Here is a 17,906-nt window from a genome sequence, read left to right on the forward strand (position 1 = left end):
AGAGGCTTCGTAGCCACGCTGGATACAGACTTCCCAGACCCGGCCGTCAGAGGAGTGGGACACGACACGCCCGCTGGAATGAGGGAAACCCTCTTTAACCCGGCGCAAATGTGTCTGTCATCTCATTTTGACAAGGCTGACCTGAGGCCATGACAGCGCCCAATAGAACTGGAAGAGGAAACTTAATCAGCAGACTGTGCCCATTTTTACTGGTGAGACTCCCAGATGTATAGCAGTTGGAACTGTCAGAGTGAGTAAAAACAAACTATTTGGCAAAATACAAGAGAGCTCCAGCTGATAGTCATTCTATCTTTGCCCACCTCTGAACTAGAATTTTTAAAAGGTAAAGATTCCCCTCGCACATACGTGCTAGTCGTTGCCGACTCTAGGGGGCGGTGCTCATCTCCATTTCAAAGCCGAAGAGCCAGTGCTGTCCGAAGACGTCTCCGTGGTCATGTGGCCGGCATGTCTCAACGCCAAAGGCGCACGGAACGCTGCTACCTTCTCACCAAAGGTAACAGCTATTTTTTCTACTTGCATTTTTATGTGCTTTCGAAACTGCTAGGTTGGCAGAAGCTGGGACAAGTAACGGGAGCTCACCCCGTTACACGGCAGCATTAGGGATTCAAACCGCCGAGCTGCCGACCTTTCGATCGACAAGCTCAGCGTCCTAGCCCCTGAACCACCGCATCCCTATTTTTTAATTCTTAAATTAAAAATTAAAAATTAAAGAATTTTTACGCAGCTCCTATTTCTTGAATCCCAATCCATGGATCTATCTCCTACACTTACACACACACACACCACACACACACACTTCATCCTCCACTTTTAATCCCTCCTCAGATGCGTTGCAGACAGGAAGCCCTCGTGTCCTGTACTCGGTGAAGTTCCCGTTTCACAGCCACTCAGCGCACTGCAAAGCCTTTTCTCGGGCATGGAGTTTCTGGTGCGTCACAAGAATATCCCTTCTCCCAAAGCTCTTCCCGCACACCAGGCACTGAAACGGCTTCTCCCCGGTGTGGGCTCTCTCGTGGATGACCAGACACGTCCGCTGGCTGAAGCTCTTGCCGCACTCGGCGCACTTGTACGGCTTCTCCCCCGTGTGGGTCCTCCGATGGGTCACCAGGAACTGCTTCCTGCTGAAGCTGCGCCCGCAGTCGGCGCAGATGTACGGTTTCTCGCCCGTGTGGGTCCGTTCGTGCTTGATGAGGTCCGATTTAGAAATGAAGCCCTTGCCGCAGTGGGGACACATGTAGGGCTTCTCTCCTGTGTGGATCCGTTTGTGCTTTATAATGTAGGATTTGCGGCTGAAGCTCTTCCCGCAGTACGAGCAGGAGTACGGCCTCTCGCCCGTGTGCGACCGCTGGTGCTCGATCAGCTCGGACCGCCAAACGAAGCCCTTGCCACATTCCAGGCACTTTTTCAACCGCTCGTCTTGGATCCTGGGCTGGACTCCAACTCCGACTCCTCTGGCCTGCTGGAAATTTGGGGCGGTGCAAATAAGGCCGTCGTGTCTCTTTTCCATGCAGCCTCCTGGCTGGCTTTCAGAGGCCTCCCCCAGTTCTGATGTACAGGACTTATGTTGATCAGCTCTTCCGCAGGGAATCCACTGTGATCCAGGTTCTGAAGAATTCTCCGAGGCCTCCTCAGACGCTTGCACATCGCCTGTCAGGGAGGAGACAAGATATCTGGGTCATTCTCTGATCTAAATTGTCAGAACCGACACCTCATGCTTCACTTAGTGCCGGTCTGCCATGAACTCCGGGGAGAAGATGGGAGGGGGGACGATTCGGTGATAAGCCGCGGTGTGGCTCAGGCTGTAAGAAGCCTGTTATTAAAACACAGCTGCCTGCAATTACTGCAGGTTCTAGTCCCACCAGGTCCAAGGTTGACTCAGCCTTCCATCCTTTATAAGGTAGGTAAAATGAGGACCCAGATTGTTGGGGGGGCAATAAGTTGACTTTGTAAATATACAAATAGAATGAGACTATTGCCTTACACACTGTAAGCCGCCCTGAGTCTCCGGAGAAGGGCGGGATATAAATGTAAACAAAAAAAATAAAATAACAAACAGTTCATTGTATCACCCAGAGACACAGCTTCAAGGTCAGATGGCTAGGAACAGAATGCAGCCGCGTACCAACCATCCCAAAACATCTTCTTTGAATTTGATTGGACATGGGGCGGGGGGGGGGAGGCAAGCAATGGGAAGCAGCTAAGGGAGGGAAAGTTACATGTGGGACTTTTGGCAAGTGAGTTTCAGTTCTGGCTTTGCTCTACTTGACCTTTGAGTAAAAGATACCTTTCCAAACAAATGGAGTTAAGGATCATTCTTGCTTAGAGGTTCAAGAGCTGCAAAACAGGTCTGCAGTTTGATATGTATGAAAATCAAATCCAACGTAGAGGAAAATGGAAATGGCACTGAGAGATAGAAGGAAGGGCTGCTATCAAGGTAATTGTTCTGACACAGGCTTCCTTAGAAAGTAAACAGCACAAACTTAGTCCCGGCAAACCTTTTTAATTCAAACGGTTGTGAATTATTGTCATTCCCAGTCCAAAAAGCTTCTCAAACAGTCTACCAGGGGAGTGTTTACAAACACTCACCTTATATCCCTTGGAATGCTGCCAGAGAACTAATTGGCAAACGGCAGGGCAAGGCAAACTTAGCACAGAGTCAAATGGAGCTTTTCCAGAGCTTTAACCGACCAGGTGAATTAATTGCTTCCTGCAAAAGCTCACGTCCTGTTCACTTCCCTTTTATGTCATAATCTCCAAGCCTTACTCCCAAGTCGACCCTGTTTTCTTAATTGTTCCTGTCTTCTGGTAGCTCTGCGCATGCGCACACTGGGAACAGGCTCCCGCTGTTCTTCTGCCTCGCTGATGTCAGACTCCAGACACTCCGGAGGCAGCAAAGAACTACCAGATGGCCCTGGCCCCCTCTCTGCCTCTGACTCAGAGCCACTGTCCGAGCCTTCCCCAAACTCCAAGACTGGCCCACATTCCTCCCCAATCTCCTCACTGTCTGAATCTGCTGCCAGCTCTGCTGGCCGCTGGCGGGCCACAACAGCAACGGTCAGATAAGAGAGGCTTGAGTCTAGGGCAAGAATGTAACTGGAGTACAAGCAGTTCTCGACTTAAAACAGTTTGTTTAGTAACCAAAGTTACAACAGCACAGAATAAGGTGATTTATGATCATTTTTCATACTTATGACGGTTGCAGAGTCCCCTACGGCCATGTGATCTAAATTCAGATGCTTGGCAACTGACTTATATTTATGATGGTTGTAGTGTCCTGGGGTTGTGTGTGATCACCTTTTGCAATCTTCTGACAAACAAAGACAAGCAAAGGCTATCTGGCTGAAGAATTCTGGGAGTTGAAATCACGAATAGGATTCTACCGGTTCGGGCAAACCAGTAACTCTGACGATCAGCTGGAAGCGAACCAGTTCCTCGACGATCAGGTGGGCCCGCCCGCCTCTGCGCTTTACTTACCTTTATATCCTTTTTTGAAACCCAGCTGATCGACGCAGCAGAACTGATTGCCGCGCCTGAGCTGTTTTTTTTATTTTTTTATTTGCATTTATATCCCGCCCTTCTCCGAAGACTCAGGGCGACTTACACTATGTTAGCAATAGTCTTCATTCTATTTGTATATTTATATACAAAGTCAACTTATTGCCCCCAACAATCTGGCTCCTCATTTTACCTACCTTATAAAGGATGGAAGGCTGAGTCAACCTCGGGCCTGGTGGGACTAGAACCTCCAGTAATTGCAGGCAGCTGCTGTTAATAACAGACTGCATTAGCAGTCTGAGCCACAGAGGCCCACCGGGGCTGCAGTAGAAGGTAAGTTTTAGAGCTGAATTCAAATGCACCGCGCGCACACTCAGCGAACCGGTTGTTACACTGGTTGAAGTCCACAAATCTTAAAAGTTGCCAAGTTTGAAGACCTCTGTTCTAAGCTATGATTTATCTACTGAATACAATATAATTGTCCAGGCTAGCAAACCTGCTAACAACCAAGCAAAACAAGCCACAATCAAGATCAACACAGGAATTCATGGCTGTCGAAGGGAGCCCCTTACCCAGAGATCCGCCATCCTCCTCTTCTTCCTCCTGTTTGATTTCACCTAAAATGACCTTCTGCCAGGAATCAGACGATGCTTCCTCAGCCACCTGAAAACAGATCACCTCTTCTTTAAGGGGTCTCAGCCTCTGTGGTGGAAGTCCAGGTATCATAAAGCAAGCAGTAAAAAAAAGAAAAAGAAAATTAAGGAATAGATTTTAGAAGCAAACCAATCTTAACAGATGCAATTTATTCTGTATATTTAGCCTTGAGAGGACTGGCCCAGGCTTCTGGCAAGGAGAAAATCTCCAAGCAATTGAAAATAATAACAGGAAGAGAGAATCAAGAATTAGGCTAAGAGTCTATAGAGATTCTCAGTCATCCAGGTCAACCCTGACCTGGATGACTGAGAATCTCTACAGACTTTAAGCCAGGGGTGTCCAAACTACGGCCCGCGGGCCAACTGCGGCCCGCGGGTCAGTTTTTATTGGCCCGCAGCAAATTCTGAAAATATAATTGAATATGGCCCACACATGGCTAATGTGACCAGATGTCCCGCTCACCAAAAAAACTTTGGACACCCCTGCCTTAAGAACTGCCGTCTAATTCCTGGCTTCCCCAGGACTGAAACAGGAAGACCTTTGGGAGCAAGGAACGACTTGCCGAAGCCACTGGCATCTCTGGCGGGATTTCACGTCCAGCATTCCGCGCCTGGGAGCCTCTTGCCCGCTTTTCTAAGAATTTCCCTTTGGGCGAAAGTTGTTTGACGCGAGGCAACGCCCTCCACCGCAGCCCCGTCTCCACCCGGCGGGGTCCCTGGGAGGGCCCGACACCCGCTCGGTGGACGGGGGGGCGGCCCCCGTCCTGGCCCCCAAGGAAGCCACCGCTCGCCCGGTCGCAGATGCGGGAGGCTCCGCTGAGGCGACCCCCGCCCACCCGGGGCTGCGGGCCAGCCATTCCGCCACTGGGCTGTAGGGGGCGCCCGGGACACCCGCGGCTCCAGCCCGGCCCACCAGACAGAGGAGGCGGCGGGCGGGCGGGCGGCAGAGCTGCCGGCGCTGCTCCGGGCGCCCTCGGCTCGCGGCGCCGCGCAGGTAGGCTCTCCGGGCGGGTCGGCAGAGCAGGGCTGGACGGGCGGGGGAGCGGAGCGGAGGAGGATGGGAGGGTCGAGCTGCTGAGTGGGCCCCGCTGCCGGGGCTGCCGAGGGTCCCGGCGGGAACAGGACGCTTCTGCTCCCCAGAGAACCTCCGGGCGGGGGGCGGCGAAGGCGGGTTGTCCCTCTCCAGCCACCGCCTCCCCCCCCTCCGCCGGCGATGCAGCTCAGTTGGTGGGAATCCCTCGACGCCTGGTGAAGGGGGGGCGCAGCTGAGTTGGGGGCTTGTCCGGGTGACCAAGGAGGCTCTGGGAGAGAGCCGAAGAGACCCCCACCCCCCACCCCGCCCCCCGCGGTGTTGCCACAGCTGGGGAAGATGGCAACGTCCTGGGATGCCGGGATGCCTAAGGGGGATGAAGCCCTTCCTCGCAAAGAGTCTTTGGGGCCCAAGGCACCTTGGCCGGCAGGTGGCCCCTGTGCCCCATGGGGCATTGCCAGGGTCGTTTCTCCAAGGGGCCAAAGCCTCCTGGCTGACCCACAAGGCCCTCGGAGGGGGAGAACAGCCGGCCTTCCTAGCACAGCGCTGCCTCTTCCCAAAAGGGAAGTTTGTTTGTTTGTTTGCCTTTGAAGGTGTCTCTCACCCGCTTGGCTTGTTTCTGTTTCATTTTGTCTGCCTCTGAGAAGGACTGACTGGCTGCAAAACTCTTGTGGCTTGAGGCTATTGTGTGCACTCTGTACATGGGCCCCAGCTGCCCCAGCCCTGCCCAGGCCCTTGGGGGGTTGAGAGACTGTTTGCCCCGGAGCCCCTCGGAGCAGCTTCAAAGCCCTTTGGGGGCTCTGCTCCCAAACCTGTGCCCAAACCGAGGGACCCTTGGGGGCTTCTTTGCATGCTGCAGGATCTCCCAGCGTGACAGTTTTGCACCCTGCAGACTGATAGAAAGCAGCTGGGACTCCCCTGGCGGAAAAGAAGCAGGAGGAGGCCCCTCAGGGCCTTTTTGTTTGTCACTTGCAAATGTTTATAATATATGTAGGTATAACTTTTTCTACTATGTACCTTAAAAATGTATTTATTCCTGATATAGTGGTGGAATGTAGTTCAGAATTGCAGGATTAATGTTAGGCACACGGAACCAAGAATGACACACACAAGGAGTTACTCCAGAGTACAGTAATTTCTTCATTATGGAGCCCTGGTGGCACAGTGGTTAGAATGCAGTATTGCAGGCTGACTCTACCCATAGCCAAGGGTTCAATTCTGACTGGCTCAAGATTGGCTCAGCCTTCCCTCTTTCCGAGGTCAGTAAGATAAAGATCCAGATTGTTGGGGGCAAAGAGCCCCTCCCTGCTGCAACTCCCAGACTACATTTCATCACAGATACAGATACTACTTTTAAGATTATGCCTGTTGTATATACTTAAGCCTAAACTGTGCATCGGGACTACTCAGACGGCTGAAAAAAGTGATTTCTGACAGGTTCTCACACTTTTGACCAGTCCTCACACTTATGACCGGTCATCATTTATGCCTGTTGCAGCATTTTGTGCATAGGGACTACTCAGAGGGCTGAAAAAGTTATTTTTGACCTGTCCTCACACTTTTGACTGGTCCTCACACCTACAACTATCTTTACATTTTGCACCCTATCTTGTAACCGTGGTGAAGAGAAGCAGTTGTGAAATGAGTGATATGGTTGTTAAAAATGCTGCAATGGGCATAAATGTGAGGATGGTCATAAGTGTGAGAACTGGTCAAAAATTACTTTTTTTAGCCCTCTGAGTAGTTTCTATGCCCATAGCCACATCCACTCAGTCACATGAGCAGTTAGCCACGCCCACCAGTCACATGACTACCAAGCCACACCCCATGTCACCTCTTGTGTGTGGCCCGGGCCTTTGCTTATTTTTCTGTATTTGGCCCTCACCAAAAAAACTTTGGACACCCCTGCTTTAAGCTATACAATTTGGGATGAACACCCTTGGAATGGTGCGGGAGTAGGAATGGATTTCTAGAGGAAAAAATTGCAGACTACAGGAACCAGAAGCATTACTCAGGTGACCCTGAGGACACAGATAAACCTCCAAGCGCTTCAACCACCCTCTAAAAGGATGCAAATGATTAGCTGTCTGCAAGGAATATAAATCCTTCCATTCCCCACCATCCTGTCAGAGCTGAAGAAGCTTCTTGGATGAGAAGCGAAACGTCTTAAAAAAAAAACACCACCACCAAGAAAGTCCAGTTGCCTCCTGAAAAAACACCTTTGGGACAAGAATTAGACCATCTACACGCCCAGCATAGCTATTTAAACCAATGATTCTCAAACTCGGCAACTTTAAGACACTTGGACTTCAACTCCCAGAATTCCTCAGCCAGTGAGTTGCCAAGTGTCAGAAACACTGATCTAAACCATATCCCAATGAAATGACCTGGGGTCAAATATTGTTCTGGTGCACCAGCAGCCTGCAGAGCTCGCAGCGGAGTCAGACAGTGATGAGGCTGAGGAAGAATGTGGGCCAGTCCTGGAGGCTGGGGAAGGCCCGGATGAGGGATCTGCATCAGAGGCAGAGTGGGGCCAGGACCATCTGGGAGTGATGTGCGAACTCAGGAGCCTCCAGAGGCTGAGAGTAGTGAGGCAGAGGAACAGGAGGAGCCTGTTCCTAATGCATGATGAGAAGATCTGCCAGAAGGCAAGAGCAGCTCAAGCAAAGAGGACAACTCGGGAGTAGGGCCAAGAGATGATTGGCTCCTCCTGTAAGGCTTAAATGACCAGCAACGGCTCTTGGGCTCTTTGTTGGAAAACAATGTTGATTCTTGCTTCTTGTCTTGCTGCATTTGTTTCTTGTCGGCATCTTCTGCTTTTGAACTTTTGCGTCTAATACTACCTACTTGGGCCTGGTTAAAACAAATATACTCACTGGCTCTTTCTGAGTCTCCTCCTCTTGCTGCCTCAGCAGGAAATCTTCTGCCAAGGCCACCGCCTGGGTGCAATTCTCTGGCTCAACATCTCGGAGCCAGTTCTGGATTCGTGAAGGCAAGACATTCAGGAATTGCTCCAGGACCACCAGTTCGAGCATCTGTTCTTTGGTGTGCCTTTCGGGTTTCAGCCACAGGTTGCAAAGTTCCCAGAGATGGTTGCACACCTCTCGTGGCCCCTCGGCCTCCTGGTAGCCAAATTGCCTGAAGTGCAGGCGTTGGGTTTCTAAGCCAGCTATCCCTTCCCCCCGGATCTCTTCTTTCACTCGCTGCCTGATGCTCCTGTCACTGGCCCAGAGGCCGCTGTCGCTCAAAGGGGTCTCTTTGCAAAGGTCTGGCGGGAGATGGGCCATTTTCGTACCTCCGTGATGTCCAGAGGGCTGGAGCTGCAGCGCTCTTAAAGAGGAGGCTATTCACAATGGATGAATGGCTGCAAAAAATTGAGGGAGTTTTTTATTATTTCTTTTTATTTTATTTGAATTTATATCCCGCCCTTCTCCGAAGACTCAGGGCGGCTTACATTGTGTTAAGCAATAGTCTTCATCCATTTGTATATTATATACAAAGTCAACTTTTTATTGCCCCCAACAATCTGGGTCCTCATTTTACCTACCTTATAAAGGGTGGAAGGCTGAGTCAACCTTGGGCCTGGTGGGACTTGAACTTGCAGTAATTGCAAGCAGCTGTGTTAATAACAGACAGACTTAGTCTGCTGAGCCACCAGAGGCCCATTAGCAGAGATGGCTAAACTGATTGCTCTGATTAAAGAACACAACTGCTTTTGTTTCTACATGGAAACGGCTTTTGGACTTCGTTCTTGAGACAGGAAAAAAAATGAAAGTTTGATTTCGGGTTTTGTGGATTAGATAACGTTTGTTGCTATAGAAGTGGCTAGTTTATATTATCATATAAAAGTAAAACGTTGAGGTTTCATGCTGTTATCTTATTCTACTGCACCAAAAGGAGTTGAAAGTCAACACTGTTTATTTCTTTGTTTTTCACTCTTACCCTACATTTTTCTCTTCCCCTTTTCCTCCCCTATTTCCCCATTATTTTCTTTTGCATTTTGCATTTATATTATATCTTGATGCACTAATAAAATTTTGGGACAACAAAAAGAAAAGAATGTGAAAATGTTAGAATCCTCTCTAATCACATGGTGTAGATGGAGATGGATTTATTGATTTAAAACATTTAAATAGGTGCCCACCTATATGTTTATCACTTATACCTTTTATGGTTTATCACTTATATCTATTCTATTTATTTTGCCCTGTGACTATCACTAAGTGTTATACCTTATGATTCTTGACAAATGTCTCTTGTCTTTTGATGTACACTGAGAGCTTATGCACCGAAGACAAATTCCTTGTGTGTCCAATCACACTTGGCCAATAAACAATTCTACCTGATATCAAACTAGGAAGCTCCCAATCAAAGGACGGCCCTTCCTGAATCGAACTGTAATTACATTTACTTTAAGATCTGTTGACTTTCTCCATGCAGAGAGATTAGTAATTTAATTTCTCCCTACTTCTCATGTCTCATTCTATCAATCTGACTTTGATTTCTCAGTCTAGAGCTGAGAGGGGCTGGCAAAGTCATCAGCTTCCATGCAAAGAGAGAACTAAAATCTGGGTTTCCACAACAGTCCCTTAATCTTAACCACTACTCTATACTAATATATATGTATATGTATGTAAGGTGGTGTGTCCCAAACAGGAGACACCTCCAGCCAATCAGAGCACACACAAAAAACCCCATCCAATCAGAGCACTGCCAAGCTCCCACCCAATCAGTTCAACCCCCCACTAGCAGTTAAAAGGAAGAAACAGCTGCGATCACACATTGCTCCTAGAAGCACGAAGCTGAAGCCTGAAGATGACGAATGAGACTTCGTCGAAACGTCGCCAAGACACTTCCAATTTTACGTGGGAGAAAACCCGAATAACCAAAGACCTATATGTATGTATACATATACACCTTCCTATTGACCAGGACAGCAACAAAACCAACACTCCCCACCTCCCCACCAGTATTTATAGAGAGACGGCAGCTCCGACCACGCTTTGCTCGCACAAGCAAGAAGCCGTAAGCACCAGCCTGAAGATGACGAGTGAGACCTCGTTGAAATGTCGTCAAGATACTCTCAACCTTACATGAGAAAAGACCCGAATACGCCAAGACCTACATACCTATACCTGTGAAAACCTACGAAAACAAATATGTATGTATGTGTATATGTATATATACATATACATACATGCGCACACTCATACATATACAGACACAAACATACACAGACAAAATAAACCTAAGAAATGCATTACATACAACCAAATCACTGATAATGTCAGGTGCACGTTTCTAAAATTTTAAATTCAATAAACAGCTTGTCTCCCAAGAAATAAAACACATTTTAAGTTTCAACCGTTCTATTTAGCTTGTTGTCTATTTGCAGTATTTTATGACAGAAAACACCTAAGTAAGCAGGAGAACCAGTGCAGATGCTTTTCATAACAGAGCTTCTTAAAAAAAAATAGCTGAAATGCTACTTTATAATATTTTAGAGAGGACTCAGCCTCAGCAAGATGACATCTTACTGTTCCTGCACGCCATTAAACGTTCTTTTATTTTTACAATTTATCACCGCTATGCCTTTTTTTTTTTTTAGGATAATTTTTCCAACACAACATCCCTTTTACTGCTTCGGTTGGGAGTTTGAGGTGGCACCGGACACACCTCAAGTCCCAGCCTGCTCAACTCTGAAGCAAAACAAGCCACCTGATGGCTGAGCTCTTTTGTGTGAACCCAACATCCTAAGCCATAAACCATGGCTTAAAAAGCATGGTTTTAATGGCTTGGCATGTTGGGTTCACACAAGTGAGCTCAGCCATCAGGTGGCTTGTTTTGGTTCAACCAGGCTTGATTAAAACCATGGTTGATGGCTCAGCACACTGGGTGAACACTTTTGTGACTATTCAGCTCAATATGTTGCACACCAGACACAACTAGACACAAGAACTGTTTTTTCCTCAATACCATCACTCTGCTAAACAAATAATTCCCTCAACACTGTCAAACTATTTACTAAATCTGCACTACTATTTATCTTCTCATCGTTCCCATCACCAATCTCTTTCCACTTATGACTGTAACTTTGTTGCTGGCAATCCTTATGATTTATATTGATATATTGACCATCAATTGTGTTGTAAATGTTGTACCTTGATGAAGGTATCTTTTCTTTTATCTACACTTAGAAAGCTTGGAACTCCGTCGCCTCCAACAAGACCTAAGTTTAACTCACAGAATCATCTATTGTAATGTCCTTCCTGTTAAAAGACTACTTCAGCTTTAATTGCAATAATACTAGAGCAACTAATAGATTTAAACTAAATGTCAACCGCATTAATCTAGATTGCAGAAAATATGACTTCTGTAACAGAATCATCAGTGCTTGGAATACTTAACCTGACTCTGTGGTCTCTTCTCATAATCCTAAAAGCTTTAACCAAAAACTTTCTACTATTGACCTCACCCCATTCCTAAGAGGACCATAAGGGGCGTGCATAAGCGCACAAACGTGCCTACCGTTCCTGTCCTATTGTTTTTCTTTTCTTCTTCCTATATATATATATATATGCTTATACCTCCTAATATTTACTCATATATGTGTTTATATGCTATATAATCTTTTTTTATGATACCTACATATATTGTTGTGACAAAATAAATAAATAAATAAATAAATATGCACCAAGACAAATTCTTTGTGTGTCCAATCACACTGGGCCAATAAAAAATTCTATTCTATTCTATATGGTTTCAGCCAACCCTGGCACAGGGCGACCTCACCCAAGGCACAGAATTTGACAGAGAGTTGCCTCCCGCATCCCTTCCCCAGTCCCAAGAGCTTCCCCAGGGGAATATCTGCCTGCCAGGCAACCTCCAGGCAGGAGCCTCTCCTCCCGCACCCGGATCCCCTCCCACGTCCCTGTTTTCCCTTCCAGGCGTGGAAAAGCCTTTCCAACCGGGGAAACCTCCGCGTGGGAAAATTCAAAGGCCACTTTCCCACGGGAACCGGAAGCGGAAGAAGCGGTTTTCCTTCTCTCTCTCTCTCTCTTCTCTTTTATTTGTTTCCCAGCGCTTTCTCTATCCGCCTGCGGAGGTTGTTGTTTTTTTTTCCCTTCCCTTGCCCCTCCAGGAATTCAAACTCTCTCACCTTAACTGTTTGGAGGGGAATCGCTGGCTGCTTTGGTACAACAATGCTAAGCTAACGTATAGTTGGCCGGTTTAGAATAGAATAGAATAGAATAGAATAGAATAGAATAGAATAGAATAGAATAGAATAGAATAGAATAGAATAGAATACTTTATAGGCCAAGTGTGATTGGACACACATGAAATTTGTCTTTGCTGCATATACTCTCAGCGTACATAAAAAGACAAGATACATTTGTCAAGAATCATAAGGTATAACATTTAGTGACAGTCACAGGGCAAAATAAATAGAATAGAATAGAATTTTTTTATTGCCCAGGTGTGACTGGACACACAAGGAATTTGTCTTTGGTTCATATGCTCTCAGTGTACATAAAAAGACAAGATACATTCGTCAAGAATCATAAGGTACAACACTTAGTGACAGTCATATGGAAAAATAAATTGAATAGAATAGAATTTTTTATTGGCCAAGTGTGATTGGACACACAAGGAATTTGTCTTGGGGCATATGCTCTCAGTGCACATAAAAGAAAAGATATTTTAAAAAAAAGACATTCATCAAGAATCATAAGGTACAACACTTAATAATAGTCATAGGGTACAAATAAGCAATCAATATCAATATAAATTGTAAGGATACAAGCAACAAAATTACAGTCATACAGTCATAAGAGATGGGTGATGGGAACGATGAGAAGATTAATAGTGCAGACTTAGTAAATAGTTTGACAGTCTTGAGGGAATTATTTGTTTAGCAGAGTGATGGCCTTCGGGGAAAAACTGTTCTTGTATCTAGTTGTTCTGGTGTGCAGTGCTCTATAGCGTCGTTTTGAGGATAGGAGTTGAAACAGTTTATGTCCAGGATGTGAGGGGTTTGTAAATATTTTCACAGCCCTCTTTTTGACTCGTGCAGTATACAGGTCCTCAATGGAAGGCAGGTTGGTAGCAATTGTTCTTTCTACAGTTTGTGGTAAAGTGGGGTGCATCCTGTCCCCCTGGGCTGTTCTTAGAAAATCTGGGGGTGGGGTGGAGTGGGGTGTTATCTGGAACTTTAGGCTCACAGGATTAGCATTTTAAAAAGCAGTAGGATATTTTTGTACATTTTTGTTAGCATTGTTAACATGGCAGTTTAGCCCTCTTTTTCTAACTTCAGGGAAACGTGTTTCATTTGTTTTTTTCTGTGTAGCCAAGGGCATTTAGGTTGGTATTGTGAGAATTTGCATTTTCCACACAAAACAATAGAGAGCCTATTCTGAAAGACCTTGGATACACTTGCAAATTTGAAGACAGATAGAAAGAAACACCCTGGGAAAGTGGGGGATTTAACTCAGTGTCACTCATCCCAGCAAGACAGACACAGACTTCAGAGAATAATTAGAACTGCAGAAAAAACAATTGCTACCAACCTGCCTTCCACTGAGGACCTGTATACTGCACGAGTCAAAAAGAGGGCTGTGAAAATATTTACAGACCCCTCACATCCTGGACATAAACTGTTTCAACTCCTATCCTCAAAATGACGCTACAGAGCACTGCACGCCAGTATAAGTAGACACAAGAACAGTTTTTCCCCAAACGCCATCACTCAGCTAAACAAATAATTCCCTCAACACTATCAAACTATTTACTAAATCTGCACTACTATTAATCTTCTCATTGTTCCCATCACCAATCACTTTCCGCTTATGACTGTATGACTGTAACTTGTTGCTGTATCCTTACGATTTATATTGATTGTTTCCTAGTATGATTTGATTGCTTATTTGTACCCTATGACTATATTAACAAATGTATCTTTTCTTTTTGTGTACACTGAGAGCATATGCACCAAAGACAAATTCCTTGTGTGTCCAATCACACTTGGCCAATAAAGTGGCCAAATACTATCCTTGGCAACTTTGGGGGACTTCAACCCCCATAATTCCCCAGCCAACATTGGGAGTTCTGGGAGTTGAAGTCTGCCTATCTTAAAATTGCCAAGGTTGAGAAACAGTGACCTAACCCATAAATTTGCAGCTTGTGGAATTTTATCCAGAATTCATGTTTTCTGTTGTTCAAATCTCACATGCAATCGCTGTCTTTTATTGTTTGATCACTTGTTGGGCCAAGGTACTAGACCTCAAGGAGAAGCTGAAGTTAATCAGGGCTGTCCCCACACGAGGTGTCTGCCAGGTGGGCTCAACCACGCTGAGATTTGGCATATCTCCTGCCTGGGCAGGGGGTTGGACTAGAAAGCCTCCAAGGTCCCTTTCAACTCTGTTGTTATATATATATTATAGGTATTCAAGCCATCAGAATAGAGCAGAAAGGCACCTTGGAGATCATCTAGTCCAACCCACTGTTCAAGCAGGAGACTTTATACTGTTTCAGACAAGTTAACTGTCCAGTTTCTTCTTAAAAATCTCCAGTGTTGAAGCACCCACAACTTCAAATTTGAAGTGAGCTTTTCCTCCCCATCCCACCCCACCCCCCAAAAAATTGGAAATTGAGATATATTGAGATACATGGGGTTGTATTTCCCCCCTTTTCAATTCATAGAGCAGCTTTTAGCAACTTTAAGATGTGTGGACTTCAACTCAACCCAGCCAGGCTTCAACTCTGGTTTAATGCAGGGGTGAAATCCAGCAGGTTCTGAAGAACCCGTAGCGGAAATTTTGAGTAGTTTGGAGAACCAGCAAATACCACCTCTGGCTGGCCCCAGAGTGGAGTGGGAATGGAGATTTTGCAATATCCTTCCCCCAGGAGTGGGGAAGGAATGGGGATTTTGCAGTATCCTTCCCCCAGGAGTGGGGAGGGAATGGAGATTTTGCAATATCCTTCCCCCAGGAGTGGGGAGGGAATGGGGATTTTTTTAATTTAATTTTATTTATTTTTATAAATTTTTAACGTTACAAACAAAAAAAGAAAATACATTTTCCACCCTTGTGCTATACATAAAAAAAAAAAGGAAGATTTGGGTCTTCGGATATATCCTCATGATTGCCAAAATCCACGTTCTCGAGGTACAGGTACCGAAGCGTCCAATGTTCCAAGCGCATAGTCCACAAATGGTTTCCAAGTCTTCCAGAAAACATCTTCTTTATACACACCACTTTTAATTTTAATATCACATGTCATTTTATCATTTAAGGCTAATTTCCACATTTCAGAATTCCACTCTTCTATTCTAAAAATCACATCTAGTTTCCAATATCTAGCTATTATAATTCTACCTATTATAATCATAATTCTAATCAATTCTTTTTCATATTTTGTTAATTCTATTTCCTTAATTACCAACAATAATATAGTTTCCACTCTCAATGTTATTACTTTCCCCATCATTTCAAATATCATTTTCTCCAATTGTTGCCAAAACTTTTTAACCTTATCACATTTATACCACATATGTTCATAAGAGTATTAAATATTATAGATGTAGCTGAACATAATGGTGATAAAATTGGTATAGTATCATTGGACATTTTTAAAGCTTTTGATTCCGTACAATGGGAATGGGGATTTTGCAGTATCCTTCCCCTGCCACTCCCACCAAGCCACACCCACCAAGCCACACCCACAGAACCGGTAGTTTTTAAAAAATAGATTTCACCACTGGTTTAATGGGAAGTAAAAACAAAGCACTTGCAACTGCCATGATAATTACGTGGATGTTTCAGAATAGTTAACCAGAGGTTAGAGCATTTTTAGCTCCAGAGAGTAGGATGTTTGTATTTGGGGGGGGAGAGGCACCCTGTAGCAGTGAAAATCAACCCCTTTCCCCAAACACCGCTCCTTCAACTGCCCCTTTTCCCTATTTCAGTGTTGTAGGATATAAGGGAATTCAAAAATAAAATAGTAATGAAGGGAATAGTAATAAATGAATAGAAACTTGTTATTCTATTGGACGCGGTGGCTCAGGGGCTAGGACGTTGAGCTTGTCGATCAAAAGGTTGGCAGCTCAGCGGTTCGAATCCCTAGTGCTGCCATTTAACGGGGTGAGCTCCCGTTACTTGTCCCAGCTTCTGCCAACCTAGCAGTTTTGAAAGCATGTAAAAAATGTAAGTAGAAAAAGTGGGGATCACCTTTGGTGGGAAGGTAACAGCGTTCCGTGCGCCTTTGGTGTTGAGTCATGCCGGCCACATGACCACGGAGACGTCTTCGGACAGCGCTGGGTCTTGGGCTTTGAAACGGAGATGAGCACCGCCCCCAAGAGTCGGGAACGACTAGCATATATGTGCGAGGGGAACCTTTACCTTTACCTTTATTCTATTGTACAATATATGTTATGCTGCTACAAAAGTATTTTCTATTTAAGCATTTATTTTTTAAGCATTTATACTACCATGTTTCCCCGAAAATAAGACCCTGTCTTATATTTTTTTTGAACCCTGAAATAAGTGCTTGGCCTTATTGCCATGCGCTCAAAAACCCGATTGGCCTCATTATCAGGGGATGTCTTATTTTGGGGGGAAACAGGATACATTACCTCTGTAAAAATGTATGTATGAAATCAATTGTATCCTTCCTGCATTAAGATCTCAATATGACTGAATTTTACAATGTAGTTAGATTATATGATTTGTGGAGCTTTTCTCCCATGTTGATGGTGCGTATCCTTGGAGAAGGTCCTGTTATCCTGTTCTTTGGCATAAGAGAGGGGTGCACGGAGACATTCCTTAACACTAGAGAAGCTGATAGATGTTACGTAATAATGTATTAACAGATAGGTACGGATAGGTACAGGAGAAGAGAAAGTAATCTGAGAAAATAAAGAGAGAGAGAATGTATTCCTTTGAGGCATCTTGGATTAGCTAAAACCCCAGAGGGCCTGTCCAATAAATCCAAAGGAGGAGGGAAGTCGGCCGTTGGGATAGAACTGTATATAATGAATGTTTTTGAAATCTAAGGGTGTGGCTTCCTGGCTCAAACTCCTTGTTGAGGTCTGTGCTGGGATACCCACCCTATTTTGCAAAATTGCTTTCTTCTTTATTTTGAAATAACATCTCTGTGTTTTCACAGATCCAAGTTTGTTTGCTGAAGTCATTTCCAGCAGTGTCAAATTCAAACAATCAATCAATCAAACTAACACTTGCACTCGTAGGAAGAAAAATCCAAGCCGGAGGGAAAACACTGGAAATAAAATGGAGGTAGGCTTCAAGGAAAGGACGACTCTGTTTATTTGGGTTCCAGAAACTTCAGTGACAGCAGCATATCTCTGGGGTGGTTGACAAAATGGCTGAGTGAGTTGATGGATCTTTTAGACCAAGGGTCTCCAACCGTGATCCCTTTAAGACTTGTAGACTTCAACTCCCAGAGTCCCTCAGCCAGCAAAGCTGGCTGAGGAATTCTGGGAGTTGAAGTCCACAAGTCTTAAAGGGACCAAGTTTGGAGACTCCTGTTTTAGACCAGGGCTGTCAAACTCGCAGCCTGTGGGCCGGATGTGTCACGCGCTAGTCACACCCACATCTTTATATTAGCAAAGGGGGAAAAAGTCACAATATGTCACGTCATGACGACGCAAGTTTGACACCCCTGTTTTATAGGGTTCCAAGGTTTTGTGATTT

The 17,906-nt window shown here is 45.3% G+C and overlaps 1 protein-coding gene across 4 annotated transcripts; it reads right to left on the reverse strand.

Moving 5' to 3' along the window:
• Window positions 1-816: 816 nt before the first annotated feature.
• On the reverse strand, window positions 817-12,203 carry LOC131192777 (zinc finger and SCAN domain-containing protein 31-like). 4 transcript variants are annotated; one of them, XM_058172283.1, is made up of 5 exons: window positions 9,432-12,203; window positions 8,747-8,949; window positions 8,076-8,563; window positions 4,089-4,218; window positions 817-1,668 (listed from the first exon to the last, which is right to left on the reverse strand). In XM_058172283.1, exons 3-5 carry the CDS (start codon window positions 8,484-8,486, stop codon window positions 899-901), a joined length of 1,311 nt encoding a protein of 436 aa, XP_058028266.1. In that variant the 5' UTR covers window positions 8,487-8,563; window positions 8,747-8,949; window positions 9,432-12,203; the 3' UTR covers window positions 817-898. The 4 variants fall into 4 exon arrangements, with proteins under 4 accessions (XP_058028266.1, XP_058028268.1, XP_058028265.1 ...); XM_058172285.1 differs by lacking the exon at window positions 8,747-8,949; XM_058172282.1 differs by having other exon boundaries at window positions 8,747-12,203.
• Between the last annotated feature and the right edge of the window lie 5,703 nt (window positions 12,204-17,906).

The sequence above is a fragment of the Ahaetulla prasina genome, chromosome 2 (genome assembly GCF_028640845.1).
Source record: "Ahaetulla prasina isolate Xishuangbanna chromosome 2, ASM2864084v1, whole genome shotgun sequence".
NCBI lineage: Eukaryota > Metazoa > Chordata > Lepidosauria > Squamata > Colubridae > Ahaetulla > Ahaetulla prasina.

What these genes read in the sequence shown, in the direction of transcription:
- LOC131192777 (XM_058172285.1), bottom strand. Translation starts at nt 8,486, where the DNA reads ATGGCCCATCTCCCGCCAGACCTTTGCAAAGAGACCCCTTTGAGCGAC. An exon ending in AGGAGACTCAGAAAGAGCCA is followed by an intron (nt 4,219 to 8,075) that starts GTGAGTATATTT and finishes CTTCCACCACAG; the next exon opens with AGGCTGAGACCCCTTAAAGA. An exon ending in GGAGGATGGCGGATCTCTGG is followed by an intron (nt 1,669 to 4,088) that starts GTAAGGGGCTCC and finishes CCTCCCTGACAG; the next exon opens with GCGATGTGCAAGCGTCTGAG.